Below are 19,636 nucleotides of genomic sequence, written 5' to 3' on the forward strand. Positions count from 1 at the left end.
TTCCAGGACATGCAACAAAAATAAGTCAAAATATGTTACTAAAAATCCAACCATGAAGGGACACAAAACTACCTCAAGTTAAAGAAGGACTTGTGTAGTCTGTGGTCTTTTTTATTTAATGCTCATATTCTTCAGTGATACATTGTCAGCCTTTTTCTAAAATAACTGTAATGTGTTTCAACATGCCAGTGTTTGAGATGTTTTCACTGCAGTAAGTGTGCACTCACTGAACCTGAGAGTCTCCGGTGTGAATGGCTTCACTATTCAGCCCTCTGGTGGCAAATGCATGTGGACAGATTGCAAACAAGCATAATGCATGGACATATAATGAAAAAAACTTTATTTTCAGGCTTTTTGCAATATAAACTCGGCACACACAATTCAGAGTGATTCAATTACACTGAAAGAATTAGAAAGCAATAATTTCTTCTAGGTGCTTCAAGCCACTAGCTAAGTATTTCATGTTGAGTGTTCAGAACTATTAATTGCATTTAAATATAAGATACGCACAAGATATGAGATACACAAGATATGAGATAGCCTACACAAGATATGAGATATGAGATAGGCCTACGCGCGGTTTGCTTGATGTTACTTTTAGTGCGCGGCTCGCCCGCCGGTATTTTACTTACAAATGCTCTACGAAGGCATCATATGTCTTTTGTAATGCAGTTGGCTTATAGGCCTATATAAAAAATATGAAAATCACCGACAGAAGCTGCTTTCAATTTCAAATACTCACGCGCGCTCCGCTTTGCGAAGAGCGTTTGAGCATGCGGCTGTGAGCGACTCCGTCTAAGCTGAAGGTGATTGCTGATAGGCTGTCCCAATCAGTGGCGCCTGCACAATCCAATCACGTTTGAGAGGGAACCAACAAATTGAGGGTTTCCGAGGTTTTTCTTTTTTCCTTTTTTTAATTTTTTTATAAGAAGTAACGGGTACTCACGGTTATGGATAGAAATGTAGTGGAGTAAAGAGTACAATATTTGCCTCTCAAATGTACTTGAGTAAAGTTATGAGTACTCCCCAAAAATGATACTCGAGTAAAGTACAGATCCCTCAAAATTGTACTTAAGTACTGTACTCAAGTAAATGTACTCCGTTACTGTCCGGCTCTGGTTTTGAAGCTATATTAGTTAAAATGATTAGGCTAACATGTAATTGAATTAATTTAGTTTAATGTGTGATTATTTTTAAAAGTAGGCCTACTTATAATTACATATGTAATTAAATATTTTAAGTTTTATTAATAAGATTAATTAATTAAGAAAAAAATATATATGAGGTGCCATGAAGATTCCCATCCCTATTTTACAATGATTTATTGCTTGTTTTTGTTGAATAATAGCAAAGATAAAGAGCTTAAAAATAATCGTATATTAAATCGCAATATTGATAAAACAAAATCGCAATTAGATTATTTTCCAAAATCATTCAGCCCTAAAAGGTGTTTCCCTCTAAGCTGCTTGAACAGTGACGGTCTTGAATCCACGGAGGATGGTGGACTGAGCGGTCAACACTAAACTAGCGTAAAGCATCTTGGCTCCTGTCATCCTGGGAATGAAACGGATGGTCCTCCTCATGGTTTCTTGAGGCTGGATCGTAAGCCTGAGATATAAAGAACAGGACATTTCAAAACAGGGAAATCACTATTACTACTGCTCATGTTTAGGGTTAGTGATTTACACAAAAAAACAACGATTCATCTTAAATCTAGATTAAATCAAGGCTTATATAATAATTCTGTTGCAGCAAACTTAAACTAGCATTTAAAGCATAATTTTGATTTAACTTACATTTAAGTTAGATTCACTTTAATTCTGTTGGTCCACTACTTTAAGTCTAAGAGTTTATATTATATAATCGGGCAAATCTGCAGGTTTAACACACAGATTAATGTACACTAAAGTTTCTGTGTTATGGATATGATTACACAATACACACAGAAAAATTGAAATAACCAGTGACACTTTTAATAGACACAGCTGCAGTGAAACTGATGTCAAAGATAAACAAGATAAAGATGTCACAAATGTCAGGAACAACCCCACCCACTTTACAGATATTACTGTATCTAGACTGTTGGACACCCTTCAGAGTCAGGTATTTCATCCTTATCTGAACCCATTGCACTGATTGTAAACACCTGCCTCAACTCTGGTGTTGTGCCTGCTGCCCTCAAGACTACTGCAGTCACACCCATTCTCAAAAAACCGGACTGCGACCCAACATCACTATTAAACTGCCGCCCTATCTCCAACCTCCCCTTCCTGGCCAAGGTACTGGAAAGAGTGGTGGCCTCACAACTACACACCTTTCTTAATATCCATGACCTGTATGAGCCTTTTCAATCTGGCTTCCGTTCATGTCACAGTACAGCGACTGCCCTTCTACGCATAGTTAACAACCTCCTCCAGTCTGCTGACTCTGGTTCACTTAATTCCCATCCTCCTTGACCTTAGTGCTGCTTTCGATACCATCAACCACAATGTTCTAATCGCCCGTCTGTCTGCTATTGGTGGTCTGGCACAGTCCTCAATTGGTTCCAGTCATACCTCTCCAACAGAAAGCAGTTTGTAACACTTGGTCCACATCAGTCTTCCAGGTGAACGTGATTTTACCAAGTACCACATGTTCCTGGATCAACATCTTTGTTGATCCTGTAACAACTTTCCAATCAACCAATCAGATTTGAGGAACAAGTTTACAGTTTATGTCAAGTTTAGGCTTAAAACCAGGGTGAGGTGCTTCAACATCAGTGTTATTCACCTGTCATTTCCCTCAGATTTTAGGGAAAAGTTTGGGTAGGGTTAGGTTTAGGGGTAGGGACAGGGTTAGGACTAAATTTTGGGGCAGGAATGTTAATCCAGGATCAACAAAATATGTTGATCCAGGAACATGTCTTACTTGGCATCCCCCAGGGTTCTGTACTTGGGCCCCTCCTCTTTCTCATATACATCCTCCCTATTGGCCAGATTATACGCAGCCACGGTCTTAACTTCCCCTGTTATGCAGATGACATCCAACTCTATCTTACCACTCCCTCTCCCTCTGACCCACCACCATGCTCCCTCACTGACTGCCTCTCTGACTTAAAATTATGGATGCAAAACAATTTTCTCAAACTCAGCACAGATAAAACCGAAATTCTGCTGATTGGCCCTAAAAGCATCCTCTCCAAATCTCCCAGTCTCACTCTCAACATTGATGGTTCACCTGTCCACCCTACCCCTGTTGTTAAAAACCTTGGCATTCTGCTTGACTCCACCCTTAGCTTTGATCCTCATATCAAATCACTCACTAAGACTGCCTTCTTTCACCTCCGTAACATTGCCCGCCTCCAACCCTTCCTCTCTGTTAGTGATGCACAGACTTTGGTTAACTCCTTCGTTATGCCCCGTCTAGACTACTGCAACTCACTTTTCCTTGGTCTCCCCGCTAAATCACTTCAAAGGCTACAATATATTCAAAACTCGACAGCCAGGCTCCTCACCCATACCAGACGATCAGCACACATCACCCCCATTCTCCACCAACTCCACTGGCTACCAGTTCCGTCCCGGATCAAATACAAAGTACACCACTCACCTTCAAAGCCCTCCACAACCTTGCTCCCCCCTATATCCGCGACCTCCTGACCCTCTGACCAAAATCTCTTGGCTATCCCCCGCTCCAGACTCTCCACCCTGGGTGGCAGCAGGTCCTTCAGTGCCTTGGCCCCCAAACTCTGGAACCGCCTCCCACAACCTCTTCGTGACTGTCCTTCTCTTCCCTTCTTTAAAGCACATCTCAAGACCTTTTTGTTTAATGATCACTTCTCCACACCCAACTCATAGCTTCTTACAGATAACTTGTCTTTGTTGTATTGTTTTGGTTGTTTGTTGTTGTGTTTCCTTGCCTTCCTACTATGTAAAGCGACCTTGGGTTTGAGAAAGGCGCTATATAAAATAAACTTATTATTATTATGTGAGCTACATTTACCATGGGAATCATGTGTGTGCTAAAATACCAAAGTTTCTATACACAGTGACTGTTAAATCAAAATGGATGAATATGGGATCTTTTTTTAAACAGTGTAAGAATGTTTCTGTAATTTTAATTACTTTTTAAATGATTACTATTGTATTATTTATCTAAGTAAAGTCACTATGGTATTATGGTCACCATGGTAAATTTTTACAATTTAGTTTGAGCATCAGCCCAACACACTGTATCAACCAATGGTGTGTGTTTGGGGCGGAGCTATCTGTTTGGATGACCAATGGCAGACAGGGGTTTGTAAATTAAAACAGTAATTTAACTGAATTACATGGTTATTTTTGTGCATTTATTTGGTGATCGATCGCTCTAAAAACTGAAATGAAACACTTCACGTACGTCATCTGAACCTTCTCCTCCAAGAGTCCTGAACCCATTACGATGAGGTCACCGCTCACTGCAACGTTGAACGGGTTGGTAAAGGTTACCGTTGCAACTTGCTGTGTGTTAATGATGACCGAGGACTCGTTCTGAATCTGGAAGAAAACACAGATTTCTTATTAAATTGCTTTATTTCTTTTATTACTTGTGAATTCAATTATGCCAAAAATCTATTTTTATAATATCCTATGATCTTGGAGTGATGCACGTGTTTACAAAAAATAATCTGAAAACACTTTAATTTAGTCACAAAACAGATATTGTGTTGTTTCTTAAAGTCAACATGAAACTGCATTTGCAACCCATTGTTTAATGAGGCTCTTTTTTTGCCCATGAAAGGAGCTCAATATATACATATATATTAGGGGTGTAACGGTTCACAAAATTCACGGTTCGGTTCGATATGATACACTGGTGTCACGGTTTGGTACGTTCTCGATACAGCAAAAAGAAAGAAATGCCAGAGAAATTTCCTTGATTTTTTTATTTTTTTAATTAAAACTAACATCATAAAGTATGATCATTTTTACTTTGAGCAATGATGGAGCTATACTTGACTCTTCTTAGGAGCATATAAAACAAAAACAGCTCCTTTATATATATATATATATATATAAATGAATGTAGCCTAACATTGTAGTAGTTATAAACAAAGGTTTATTTTATTTCAGATTAACATCTGAGGGAAGCAATTTTATTCATAATGTCGAAATAAAACCGACGTACCTGAAAGCATTGTACTATTCCTGCCAAACTTTCATAGTTACAGTTAGTGTTACTACAGTAAATCCATGGTGAATGTTGCTGATCTGTGGACTTAAAGCCTATAACTAGTTCATTCATGGCACAATGTTTCTCCTGGTTTCCATGTCAGCGCTGTTTGATCCGTTAATATTGGAGGAATGTGAATGTTTCTCACTAGATCTCAGCAGCGATGTTATTACTTCAGTGGCGAATTCAAATGATTTCTTTACTGGATCTCTTAGTGCTGTGTATTACCAGAGAATGTCTAATAAGGGGAGAACTTCCACTCTCAGTACACTTCCGGCTTCTGAACTGGTTGCAGTTCCACTCTGGCTCCATATGAGGGCGCTCACAGGACGAGTGCAGGATGAATGGAGGTCTATGGCGCTATACCCCTCAAAATCCACTTTTCTCAGGATATAATTTTTTGTCTAGTAATTTGAATGTTGTATTCAAAATGAGATGCATAAAAATTACACATTGCTGGGTGTTAGATTTTTTAGAGTCACTTATTTGCTTTAAAAAGTCTTTTAAAATGTCAATGACGTTATACACATCGTACGACCAGAGATACTGCTTTACGGCAATCCTTCAGTCACTTTGGTGCTTTCGCGCTCTGCACTTTCTTTTCTCTCGAGGCATCGACAACACAGCGGACACAGGTGAATACACGTGCTAGAAGAGTTTTTGTTTTGTTGTTTTAAAAGACCACGCCGAAAATACACACACACACACACACACACACACACACACACACACACACACACACGATGCCATCAAGCGGTATTTCTGGTCGTAATCAGTCCTTCACTGACCAATCAGCGTTCATTAGCAAAATGCTAGCATGTTAAGGGCAACAACAACTCAACCTGTAAGAAATCAAAAGGACATAAGTACTCGTTCATTCAACTTTCGACCTATAACCCATGCAAAACCTATAATCAAATCAAAGATTTCTCAACGGCAATCGGGTAAAAGAGACAAATTTAGCCGTCTAGCACCATAGACTCCCATTCATTTTGGGAGTACCAATATACTGGTTATCGGCTTAGAAATATAAAAAATTAGCGGTTATCGGTCACGGATAAAAATGTTCATATCGGTGTGCATATATATATATATATATATATATATATATATATATATATATATATATATAATGTCTATGATGGGCCACCATTACCTGTATATTGAGTGCAGGGCTGCTGATGTTAACCTCTTCTGAAGCCAGCACTCTCTCCTGAGACTTCACATCCTCTATAACCACAGCCAGGTTAACCAGGCAATCCTCCATAGCCTCATTCAGCATGTACTCGTTGAAGGAGATCTCGTGTTCTACAGTCACAGCTGGTGGAGTACAACAGACATGAATCATGGAGTTGATTGCGCAATTCCTAATGAATCATTTCAACACATACTTTACAGCCGAAATTACCTCTGTTCACATCATTAAATTATTTTCCTTTTATCACTGTAAAGCTGCTTTGAAAATATCTGAATCATATAAAGCGCTATATAAATAAAGGTGACTTTATGTCATTCTTCCCAGTCTGTCAGTAACGCTGGTAGTTCAGTCTGTTAGTTCCTGTCATAGATATCATATATAAACGCTAGATGTCTTATGGTGCAGTCACTTCCAGCATCACCGGCGGCCATCTTGTCACAGTGAAGCTGTGCATTAAGGTGAGTGATCAGCACGCACACAAATCCTCTTATCTCGCTGAAATCTTGACGGATTTACAAACGGTTTGGTTTCTTACAAACGTTATTAATGTGGCTATAATTCCGAATGCTTGAACATGTATGTTATAATTATTCATATGTATGCAGTGTATGTATGCAGTGTCATAACTACATCTCTGACGTTTATAACAAACCAAACCGTTTGAAAATCGGTGGAAAATTGAGCAAGTTATGGTTATTTAAAAGTACATGCGCCATTAAACGAGTGAGCGAGCACACTGTGGCAAGATGGCTGCCACGTGCGGACGTCGACCTCCATTGGCCAGCAGCGCGCACGAGACATCTAGCCTTTATATATGATATCTATGGTTCCTGTCTCTTTGAAGCCCCTCCTTCTGAAAAGCACACTGTGCTCTGATTGGTCGGCTGGATCAGTGTGTTGTGATTGGTCGAGTGCTTTAAACGTGTTTGGGAAATGTCCCGCTCTTACCATAACCACCAGTTTCAACACACTACTAACTAACTCAGCCAGGCCCCGCCCCTTTATTCTGCAAATTAATTATTTAAATGAGGAATATTGTGACGTGTTCATTCCCGGAAGAAACTCAAGACTACAATGGAGGCGTTTCAGGAGTTCAGAAACACTGACACTGATATAGAGAAGAACTCCCGCTGGAGGGACTTTGTGCCTTGCAACATTACACACTAAAGAAAGATGAACATGAAAAAAAAACATGTTTTTTTTTTCAATTTCAAATGTAATTTAATAATTGAATGTAATGTAATATAATGTAAATTATTACGATTATTTCAATCGTGATATTATATTTCTGCCAATTCTATTTACTTTGTTAGCGCATATTACTAGTCTTGTGGTGAACAATTAATCCGTGCAAGTTCAAACACAGAAAAAAATTGTTTGCCGTCATAATCTTTAACCCTCAGAGAGTCTTCGGTCACTTCTGACCGAAAAATTTTCTGTTTTGAATTTTAAAAAATCACAGCTTCATCGGAAGGTTATGATACTTGGTGACTTTTATGGCATTAGGTATATGTATGCAAAAAAAAATTGAGGTCATGATCCGAGCATGCTAAGTGGTCGTAAAAAAAATAGTCACACTCAGTGCCTTCGGTCAAAAATGACCGACCCATAGGAAATGAATGGGAAATTTACAAAAACACAAAAATTCTCTGAATTTTTGTCTGTACAATCTACAAATCGGCCACGATTCTAAAAAAAAGTACACCGCAGTAAAGGGGTGACACTCTACAACATCAAGAGTGCAAAAAATTCACCCCCACCCCCACACACACACATAGAAACACACTTTTATACACATACACACCAATAAATTCAGATTACAAAAAATCTGTTTTGAATTTTTAAAAATCACAGCTTCATTGGAATGTTACGAAACGTGGTGACTTTTCTGGCATTAGGTATGTGAACACAGAAAAAAATTGAGGTCATGATCCGAGCATGCTAAGTGGTCGTAAAAAAAATAGTCACACTCATGGTCTTCGGTCAAAAATGTCCCCATAGGAAATGAATGGGAAATTGACAAAAACACAAAAATTCGCTACAAATCGGCCACGATGCAGAAAAAAAGTGCTCAGCAATGAAGGGGTGAAACTCTAAAACATCAAGAGTGAAAAACATAACATAATTAATAATTATAATTAATATATAAATATATAATTAATATAATAATTATTAAAATTATTAAAATAATAATTAATAAAATGTTATAAACCTTGGCAAAAAGTATTATTTGAGAATTTCTAAAAAAATACAATCAATCCACATCTTAAAAGTAAGTAATTTGGTCCAAAAACAACTAGAATACACAAGCATCTCCATTTAGAGCTATTACAGGCATCTAGTGGTAAACCCATGCAATAACATGATTTATTTAATTTTATGTTTAATAAATTGATTTATTTTTTTTATTTTTATTTTTTTTCTGAAAGCCTAGTCTCTATTTTAACCGAAAATACCGCATAGAAAAAAATAAATAAAAAATAATAATAATTAAAAAAAAAAACATTATTTTCAATGGCAAAAAATGGACTATAAATATTGCATAAATATTAATAAGTTCAATCAAATTGTCTCAAAATACTAAATTAAAAAGAATAAATATTATAGAACAAAAATAAATTGCATTGTTTTTTACTGGGATGGAGGAAGTTTCATTTTTAGGTGTCCGGTCACTTCTGACCGGGAAGGCACTGAGTGTGACTGCTAAACGAAGACTCTCTGAGGGAAATCTGAAAAATTACTTCCGGTCTGGAATGGCGTTCCTTCTCTGATGACGTAGGTTTGACGGCTTGGTTTGGGAAACGCTTACTCTCAAATCGAGAGGCGGTATTAACATTAAGTGACATGGCATGTGACGCACAGAAGCCAATGGCACATGTCACTATGCGTATTGGCACATCCGGTGGCACATCCGGTCTTCATTGGCATGTGCCAGTGGATAGTGGCATGTGTCACTGACATTATTGGCATGTGCCAGTGGTGGATAGTGACATGTGTCACTGCACTGACATCGCAACACACTGACACTGACATGTCACCTGACTGACACCGAGTCGCGGAACATGTCACCGTGTTGCGACACCTCCAGTAGTGACTGACAGATTAATCAAACACCTATAGCCTACTGACATAATTGTGGCACAAAATCCTAAATAAATAGCCTAATTTTGTGATTTTTAAAATATCAATTAAACGAATTCAAACGTGTTATTTGTGTCAGTGTCACGTTCTGTAGGCTATTTGATTGGTATGTGCCACTGAATGTTTTGTAATACCAGTGCTACTTTATGTTGTTTATCTCGCAAAGTCACAAACTGCCCATTCTAGGAAAGACACGAAATAAATCTGTCATGGGTCACTACGAATACAGTCGCGTCCGTTACTGTAAACCTTTATTTTTGCGTGATGCTGCACAGACGCACGCCAGTAGGTGTCAGTATAAGTGAGTGTAACAGTGGCCAGCGCAAGATTCTCATTTGTGGCTTTAATATTTAAAAAAAATAATTGTATCGAATTATGTATGTTGTAGGCTACACATTACCTTAGCGATGTTATAAATCATATTTTTTGACAGCATAAAGCAAATTGTTATGCAAGTGGCATATGACGCAATCCATTGGCACATATCACGTTTTAGTGACACATGCCAATACCACTGGTACAGTATATGCCAGTTGGCCTGTGTCACTAAAACTGACATGTCTCTTTATGTTGTGGCACCTCCAGTAGTGACACCTGCAGCTGTCTGCCGGAGTATAATGTAGATTATGTAACATATGCACATAGTTAATTTGTACAACAAAAAAATATTTTATTTATTGAATAATTCCAATAAAATTATTGAATAAAATTATTTTTGAAATATTAAAGGTACTGAGGTAGGTCCTGTTTGTTGAATTTTTAAAATGCACTGAGCACTTTTTTGCACTTGTATAAATAAAGAATATTGCTAGTAGCTTGGTATACTCCTTTTCAGATAGGCCTACATAGCCTAACAAACAAATGATTTTTAATAATTAATTTTTTTACACTTTTTGGAAGGACTTGAAATATTAAAGCCACAGATGAGAATCTTACGCTGGCCACTGTTACACTCACTTATACTGACACCTACTGGCGTGCGTCTGTGCAGCATCACGCAAAAATAAAGGTTTACAGTAACGGACGCGACTGTATTCGTAGTGACCCATGACAGATTTATTTCGTGTCTTTCCTAGAATGGGCAGTTTGTGACTTTGCGAGATAAACAACATAAAGTAGCACTGGTATTACAAAACATTCAGTGGCACATACCAATCAAATAGCCTACAGACGTGACACTGACACAAATAACACGTTTGAATTCGTTTAATTGATATTTTAAAAATCACAAAATTAGGCTATTTATTTAGGATTTTGTGCCACAATTATGTCAGTAGGCTATAGGTGTTCGATTAATCTGTCAGTCACTACTGGAGGTGTCGCAACACGGTGACATGTTCCGCGACTCGGTGTCAGTCAGGTGACATGTCAGTGTCAGTGTGTTGCGATGTCAGTGCAGTGACACATGCCACTATCCACTGGCACATGCCAATGAAGACCGGATGTGCCACCGGATGTGCCAATACGCATAGTGACATGTGCCATTGGCTTCTGTGCGTCAGATGCCATGTCACTTAATGTTAAAACTGCTACTGGTCAAATCGTTAGTCTGTAATGAGCAAGAGATGGAGAGGAGCGCTAGAGTAAAACCCTGCCCTCTGTTCAATATTCCTTTTCACTGGGAAATACGTCACAGCACTGGAGAAAAGTCGTTTGCAACTTCCGGTTCACGCGGACTTTAAGCATTTTAATATCGGTTGCAGAATTCTTACTTTCATTCGGGCCGATTGTCAGATCATCATAAGTCTCCCAGAAGGTTCCAGTGGGATCGCGGTTGTACTCTTTTGTCTGAGCGTTCACGTATTTTCTCAGCAGTTTTGGAATTGCCATGTTGTTAGTGATTATGACGTTGAAATAAAGGTTTTCTCCGACTACTGCAGGTGTTTCCGGAAGCTGGAGACAAACTCCAACGCTCTGAAGAACTGCATAAAAAGACATGAAAAATCACTGTTATATCACTCAAACAATTAAAGAGCATTATTAATGTGGGAAGAAAAACCAAATGCGAAAACGTATCGCCTCTTTCATTAGCACCTTCACCACTTCGAGCTGGAAGAGAGTATTTTTAAAATGAAGATGAATTACAAAAAATATATCAATATAAAAAATAAATATCTGCATAAAACTGCATACTTAGATAACGACCCTACAAGCTTGATTAAAACATCAAAATATGAAAAAAGTCAAACTACAGCTACAGTTTTAGATTTCTATTCAGAAAAATGCATAGAAAACAAAAGGCTGAGACGGGAAAAAGCATGCATTGACTACAACATAACCAGTTATTAATATTTTGTTGGTTCTCTCTTGTTTTGTGCATGTGTTTATAATTGTTTTCTTTGACAGCCTGGCCAAAACTTATGGCTGCAGAATTTGGCATGTTTCATTGCGTTACTGTCCCAAATAAAACTGGACTCCAAGCACAACAACGCAATATATGCTAACAAAATCTTTAACAAATTTGTATTCCAATTTAAATAAAGGGCTGTCAATTTTCCTATAGACTCAACATCACTTTTGGTTTATTATTATTATAATTGTGATTACTTTTGTATATTTCTTTTATTTATATGTATATTTTTTGCATTTATTTCTTTTTGTTATTATTTATATTTATCTTGGTGTGAGCATATACAATTGTGTTCAGAGAGTAAGACATACTTTTCTCATCTTGATATCTATTAATGCCCTGAGGAACTGCATGAAAAGACATGTATAATCACTTGTTATATTAAACAATCAAAAAGCAGTATTAATGTGGGAAGAAAAGCCAAATGCTAAAACCTACCGGATCTTTCAGTACCACATCCAAAACCTTGAGCTGGAAGAGAATATTACAAAAATATATTTAAATATAATAAATAATAAATATGAAAATAAAAATACCACAATTGTATACGTAGATAAAACATCAAAATATGAGGATAAATATATATATATTTAATATTGGTGTGAGCATACACAATTGTATTCAGAGAGTAAGAAAAACGTCCGGGTTGGATATGCAACCTACCGTTCCCTGAAGTAGGGAACGGAGGACGTAGACGACGTCGACTGAAGGGGATCACGCTAGGGAGCCTATCTTCTTCGAGCATGCTTGAATGAGCCAATGTGCGCAATGGCGACGTGAATTGCATCACACGCTCCTCCCCGCGAGACGGGTATAAATACAAAAGCGGATGCAAGCACCATCTGTTTTTCGCTGAGGAGCCGAGCGCAACTCGGAGTCAGCGGTGGTCTAGCTATAGTGGCAAAGGGACTACGGTGGGTTGCATACGCAACCAGGACATTCCCTTTCAGTCGAAAACGTCAGATGTAAACCTGGAAAACGCCACTAGAGCTGCCACCTTCCAGTGCCTAGACAAAAGCCTGCTGAACCTCCCAGATCTTGAGGCGGTGATAGGACAGCGCTTAGGCCAGGGAAGTCACGGCTGTTCCGCAAGACCTGCTCAGTAGACTTGGATAACACTGGGAAAGCGTGCCCTGTCGATGGAAGGAAGGGACGCTACGGAAGCCACATCCAGCCCGAAGGGGGGAATCGTGAGAGATACACATATGGACTGGGCGAAATGTCGGGCAGCACAACATATGGAAAAGACACAGGCTCACCGCAGGGAGCCGTAACGTGGAAAAATACACATGGGATCGCCGTAGGGATCACAAAATATGGACCCAGCCTAACACAAGTTCCACCAACGCATACGAGGTGTAGGCCTAGCATCGGACGCTCCGCCACGTCTGAGCCACAGGGGGTATGGAGGAGCTCAACAGGGTTCTGCCAAAGGGGAACTCAACTGGAGCAAGATGGCGCACGTATCCAGTCCATAGGAGGGGAATGGCGCAGCAAGCCGACACATCGAGCGGGGCTTACGGTGTTGACTGGCTTCTATGTGAAGAGAGCATACGGGAAGCAACCGGCTCAACAAGTAGGCAATAGAATCTAGCAAACGTGTTAGGTGTCGCCCAGCCCGCAGCTCTACAAACATCTGTAAGCGAGGCACCTTGCGCCAACGCCCAGGAGGTGGCTACACTCCGAGTGGAGTGAGCTCGCAATCCCAGGGGACAAGGTACACCTTGGGACTCGTATGCCAAATTGATGGCATCCACTATCCAGTGGGCCAAACTCTGCTTTGAGACAGCCTTTCCCTTCTGCTGGCCTCCATAACAGATGAAGAGCTGATCTGAGGTCCTGGGGCTTTGTGTTCTGTCAACATATATCCGTAGGGAACGGACTGGACAGAGAAAAGCCAGGGCTTGGTCTGCCTCCTCCGGGGGCAGCGCTTGCAGGTTCACCACTTGGTCCCGAAAGGGAGTGGTAGGAACCTTGGGCACGTATCCAGGCCGGGGTCTCAGTACAACATGATTAGCCGTCCCGAACTCCAGGCACGATTCGTCAACGGAAAATGAATGCAGGTCCCCTACCCTCTTGATGGAGGTCAAAGCGAGCAGGAGAACTGTTTTCAAAGACAGGACTTTTAACTCAGCTGCCTGCAGTGGCTTTAAAGGGATGTCTCTGCAGTGCAGTTAACACCAGAGACAAGTCCCAAGAGGATATAGAGGGGGGACGAGGCAGATTTAATCTCCTTACACCCCTCAGGAATCTGACGATCAGGTCATGCTTTCCAACGGATCTCCCATCCACTGCATCGTGATGTGCGCAATAGAGGCAACATACACTTTGAGGGTGGAGGGAGACAGAGGTTGAGTTTACAGTGGTCTTGACGCGGGTGCCATATGGTGCCCCGTCCCTGAGAGAGGAGGTCCTCCCTTAGAGGTATGGGCCAGAGAGGGGCAGTCGAGAGGAGTATGAGTTCGGGGAACCAGGACCGGTCGGGCCAATAAGGGGCGACTAGAAAGACTTACTCCTCTTCCTCCCTGACTTTTTGCTAGGCCCATTGCGCAAGCCACAACACTTGTGCTCCGGAGAGCCAAGTCAGTTGCGGTGCGGAGCTCACTGGTGAGCGCACAGCCTAGTCTACCTTCGTGCATGTCCATGAGTGCTTTGGCCTGGTAGACCTGAAGCAACGCTAGGGCATGCAAAGAGGAAGTGGCTTGCCCACAGCCTCTGTATGCTCTGTCCGTAAGAACAGACGAGCGACCACAGGCCTGAGGGGGGAAACGAAGATCTCCCGCCCAGGCCGCAGCGGCTGCCGGGTGCAGGTGCGCCGCGAAAGACCGCTCGACTGGGGGAATAGCCTCGTAACCCTTCACCGGTGCCATCCACGATCTAGTAAGCTCTCCATGCACTTCGGGAAAGAAGGGCACTGGGTCGGCGGGCTGAGAACCAGCACGGCCCGCCCCGAGATACCAATCATCCAACCGAGACTGAGCGGGACACGGTGGAGGGTTCCACTCGAGCCAGACAGCCTCAGCGGCCCGTTTCAGCATAGCTGACAACTGAGGATCTGGCTCAGGCAATGTTACTCTCCCCGAAGGGGATAACGCAGCCAAGTCATCATCTCCAAAGATCAGCTCACCCTCCAATGCTGCGATCAGCATCCTGTCCTCTGGGGCAGCCGCGAGAAAGACATCTGGTCGGTTCATTACTGAGGGACCAGTTCTCTCAACAGGGGGCTCCACTGGTATCGGTGTGATAGAGGAGTGAGGAGCCCACAGGAAATGGTTACCGGGCGGAAACTCCATCACTGATCTCCGATCACCCATCCCACACGGCACCCTGGGCCGACATCTTGAAAAAGACGCAAACGCACCCGTGTTGGTCTTTTCAGGAAGTGAGAAACCTCTCACCAGTGCCGGAGCACCCAGGGGAATGATCGCTGCAACACTGACAGGGATGTTGCAGCCTGTACCAGTGAAGCAATCACTCTTCTCGCCCTCAACCGGCCATCAGACAAACAAACACAAATAGAAATGTGATGCTGTTAGAACAGCAGTTTAGCAGTTCAAAAAAAGGGAGAGACTTCCTGAAGAAGCACTGACACACTCGCTCGTTGTAGAAAACAACACTCTTCAGAGATTTTGTCATGGAGAACGATCGGCTCCGAAGCGAAAGACAGATGGTGTATGCATCCGCTTCCGTATTCATACCCGTCTCGCGGGGCAGCACGTGATGCAATTCACGTCGCCATTGCGCGCATTGGCTCGTTCAAGCATGCTCGAAGAAGATAGGCTCCCTAGCGTGATCCCATTCAGTCGATATCGTCTACGTCTGACCTTCTCGACTGAAAGGGAACTAATCTCATCATGATATCTGGTGATATGTTTATTTTTTTATCTCTCGTTAAAAAGCATAGAAAAAACTAAAAATATTATTAAACTAGACTTTGGTTGATGTTAAGTTTATTTTAAAATATTTCCTCAAAGTCTTGTTTAACATCAACTATTATTTGCTATATTTTGCTGATGCTGCTGATAGTAGATTTATTACACACTTCATCTTAAAAAATAGATATATAAAATGACTTACCACTTCCGCTCATAGGATCGGATCAATCGTTTTTTTTTATATATATATAAAAATCTAGTGAACAGTAAGTATTTTTCTTATTCTTTCTCAGTGTTTCTCTTACCCATCTCAGTTTTGTATTCTGATGTGATGTCCTGCATTTTCATGGCTCCGGGACGTTTGGTGCAGATCATGGTTCCGACTATGTCTTTGTCAACACTGGTTGATAATATCTTCCCATCTCTGATGATTATTCTACGCAAATCTGCATTGACTTCTGCGTAAACGAACGGCACATCGTATGGCGCGCTCACCTTCTGCTCATGAACGGCTTTCACAGCAGCAGGACCACAGCAGTATATTCCTGTGACAGATTCAGTTTATGTTTTAGCATCAACAGCATCATATCCCTGCTGGAATAACAGCATGCTTTGAAGCAATTGGTCTTATCTGCATGCAGGGATAAATAGCATTTGAGTTTTCTAAATGCATTAGCATTGACTGACCGGCGCTTGTCTCTTGTGGCGTGGGGTCAAGAACCTGCCAGCCGTCATAATCTCCATCCAGATCAGGCCTCTTCATCCAACTCTCCACCCACACATGGAAGTTCCTGAAAAAGCCCAAACACTTTTTACTCACATTTTTTCAGATTAAAAACACTAAACAATTAATTTCAACTGCAGTCAATTCAGGTTTATTTGTAAAGGTACTGCATCCTAATAAGGAGAAGAGCCTAAAGAAACACAATAAAAGACGTTTTGTTTTTTGGAGGGGAAGAAATTAATACTTTTATTCAGCAAGGATGCATTAAATTGATCAAAAGCGACAGTAAAGACATTTATAATGTTAAAAAAGATTTATATTCCAAATAAATGCTTTTCTTTTGAACGTTCTATTCATCAAAGAATCCTGCAAAAAAATTATCATGGTTTTCACAAAAATATGAAGCAGCAAATCATTATATTAGAATGATTTCTGAAGGATCATGTGACACTGAAGACTGGAGTAATGATGCTGAAAAATCAGCTTTGATCAAAGGAATAAATTACATTTAAAAACATAATCAAATAGAAAACAGCTATTTTAATTATATTTCACTGTTTTTACTGTATTTTTGATCAGATAAATGCAGCATTGGTGAGCAGAAGAGACTTCTTTCAAAAACATTTAAAATATTTCCGACCCCAGACTTTTGAAAAGTAGTGAATGTTTTAGCAACATAACTATAATGAGAAGACTTTTTAGTTTTCAAGGCATAACTCACCAGACGCTATCCCGACCGATAGACAGCTTTTCCCCCTTCTCCGAGTAATATTCCTCAATCACCATGTTCGCGTTTGTGTCGTGAGCGGAGTTAAAGTTGGTGACCACTCGAGTTGGAATGCCGAGGGCTCTCATTACTGTGACACAAACAAATGCATTTTATATATTGATCATCTACAGCACTAATCCAATTACCAGTGACCCATTAAAGGAATACCAAAAACATAACAATTACACAGCCCAAACACAGATTATTTTACTCAACACAATCTGAGAAACACAAAGCTATTGGCTCTTTTGGAGCTTGGCTGTATAAATCACCGTCCATTTTCACTGTATGAAAAATAGCAGCTTGAACTTTCTTCCTAACATCTCCTTTTGTGTTTCACAGAAAATTACAGCATACCGGTTCGAGATTTTTGGGTAAATTTAAATTCGAAAGTTTGGGGTCGGTAAGATTTTTTTATGTTTTTAAAAGAAGCCTCTTATGTTCATAAAGGCAGCATTTATTTGATCAAAAATACAGTAAAATCAGTGATATATTATTGCAATTTAAAATACCTGTTCTATGTGAATATGTTAAAATGTCATTTATTCCTGTGATCAAAGCTGAATTTTCAGCATTATTTCTCTAGTCTTCAGTGTAACATTATCCTTTAGAAATCCTTATAATATGATGATTTGCTGCTCAAGAAACATTTCTGATTATTATCAATGTTGAAAACAGTTGTGCTGCTTCACATTTTTGTGGAAACTGAATAGTTCAAAAGAACTATTTATTTGAAACTAAAATATTTTGTAACATTATAAATGTATTTACTGCCACTTTTAATTAATTGAATGCATCCTTGCTACATCATTTTTTTTTTCTTCTTTTTTGTTAAATAATAATCTGACCCCAAACGTTCTAACGGTAGTGTAAGAACTCATACTGGTCGCACCTGTACACATGACAGCAGCGAACACCCAGCACTGTCCGTATCTCACAGGGCTGAATTGTGTTTCTGACCACTTCCAGAGAATATCTGCGCTGCGGAACCACGTGGAGGGGTTTACACCATCACTGTAGTTTCCTGTCCAGTTCCCCATTAACACCCCTTTATCATCCTGACAGTTCACCTGATGAGAAAGACAGAGAGACTACATGAGCACATGGAGAGAGTGAGTGGAGAGCAGAGAATAAGAGGAGATCCTCCTCACCATAGCTGAGATCACACGACTGATGTACACCGGATTGCTGCGGTTCAGAAGATCTTTCCTCGCGTCCGCTTGAGATTGAGGACTCAACTGCAGCAACTTCATACAGATGTCCAGTATTCCTTTTTCATACTGAAAATACATGTGTCAGGTGTTAAAGGTGCACTGTGTAATCTTTAGCGGCATCTAGTGGTAAGATTACGAATAGCAACCAACAGAAGTTACAGTGGCCGACTAGAAAAATTTATGTAGTAGAAATGTGAAATTATTTTAGAAGTTGGTGCCTTCTAGACTGAGAAAAGCCAGAAAATGTATTTTTGGCTCATGTGGATGAAAGACAGCAACTCCCAGAATGCACTTGCTCCGCTGCCACTCCCAAGCCACGCCTACCGGTTACAGAGGGCAGTTTCGGAAGAAATGATACAACTGGGCTACTAGCTGACCCGAAACTGAAAAGATGCCGTTTTATCGTGAGATCCCCCGATGGCCGGGTTGAAAACGTGGAACTAGCTCCTCCTACTGGCTGTAGTCTCTCGCCTCTGGACAAAAAAGCCTCCGATGACGCAAAATGACGATTACATATATTATTGTAATCTAACAATACAGAAATCTCTGGTCTCAGGGGGACATGAGGGAAGCACGGTCATTCGAAAATACTACCGGGTTTCTACTGATACAAAGCTTAATGCTAATCGGTGAATTAGTATCCCTTTAAGTAAGGTCTTTATACACCACTGAAAACATAGTTATATGTATATGATATTGCATTTCTGTCAACAGATCCTCCTAACACATTACACAATGGACCTTTAATGAGAAGCAGTTTTTCAGTGTTGTGCCATCAGTCAACAGTCAAACGTCTCACCTGATCGAAAGACCAGGGTCTGGGTTCAATGTTACTCGGGCTGCCTTTAAACAGCAGGCCGATGTCATTCCTGATGTATTCATTCCTCAGATCCTCCGACTGCAGGAACACAGAATCAGCTGCAGAATAACAGAAGAGGGTGAGCTTGGTATAATGACAGTAAATGAAAGCAATAAGCCGTGCATTACAGTGATTTTACCACAGCTAAGAGTTTTGTACATATGAAGGTGAAGTTCTGTAAAATAAAAGACATCACTATTCAACATATTATTACACTATACCGTTCAAAAGTTTGGGGTCAGATTTAATTTTTTTAAATAAATCAATACTTTTATTCAACGAGGACACATTAAATTGATCAGAAGTGACATTAAAC

General features: G+C 40.3%; 1 protein-coding gene across 1 annotated transcript; it reads right to left on the reverse strand.

The window, feature by feature from the left end:
- Positions 1–317: 317 nt before the first annotated feature.
- LOC311091857 (uncharacterized protein) lies at positions 318–18,305 on the reverse strand. Its single transcript, XM_084127964.1, has 9 exons — positions 18,140–18,305; positions 17,200–17,335; positions 16,442–16,545; positions 16,060–16,299; positions 14,509–15,333; positions 11,242–11,451; positions 6,347–6,510; positions 4,378–4,514; positions 318–1,608 (listed from the first exon to the last, which is right to left on the reverse strand). The coding sequence occupies exons 1-9, from the start codon at positions 18,285–18,287 to the stop codon at positions 1,458–1,460; spliced, it is 2,115 nt and encodes a 704-aa protein (XP_083984090.1). The 5' UTR covers positions 18,288–18,305; the 3' UTR covers positions 318–1,457.
- Between the last annotated feature and the right edge of the window lie 1,331 nt (positions 18,306–19,636).

Source organism: Abramis brama (assembly GCF_963993115.1).
Source record: "Abramis brama genome assembly, chromosome: 11".
NCBI lineage: Eukaryota > Metazoa > Chordata > Actinopteri > Cypriniformes > Leuciscidae > Abramis > Abramis brama.

Coding starts and splice junctions, on each gene's coding strand:
- LOC311091857 (XM_084127964.1), bottom strand. CDS start 18,287: ATGGGGAACTGGACAGGAAACTACAGTGATGGTGTAAACCCCTCCACG. Junction 16,546..17,199: donor ATCGGTCGGGATAGCGTCTG/GTGAGTTATGCC, acceptor GGGCTTTTTCAG/GAACTTCCATGTGTGGGTGG. Junction 11,452..14,508: donor ACTCATGGACATGCACGAAG/GTAGACTAGGCT, acceptor CTTTTTATGCAG/TTCTTCAGAGCGTTGGAGTT.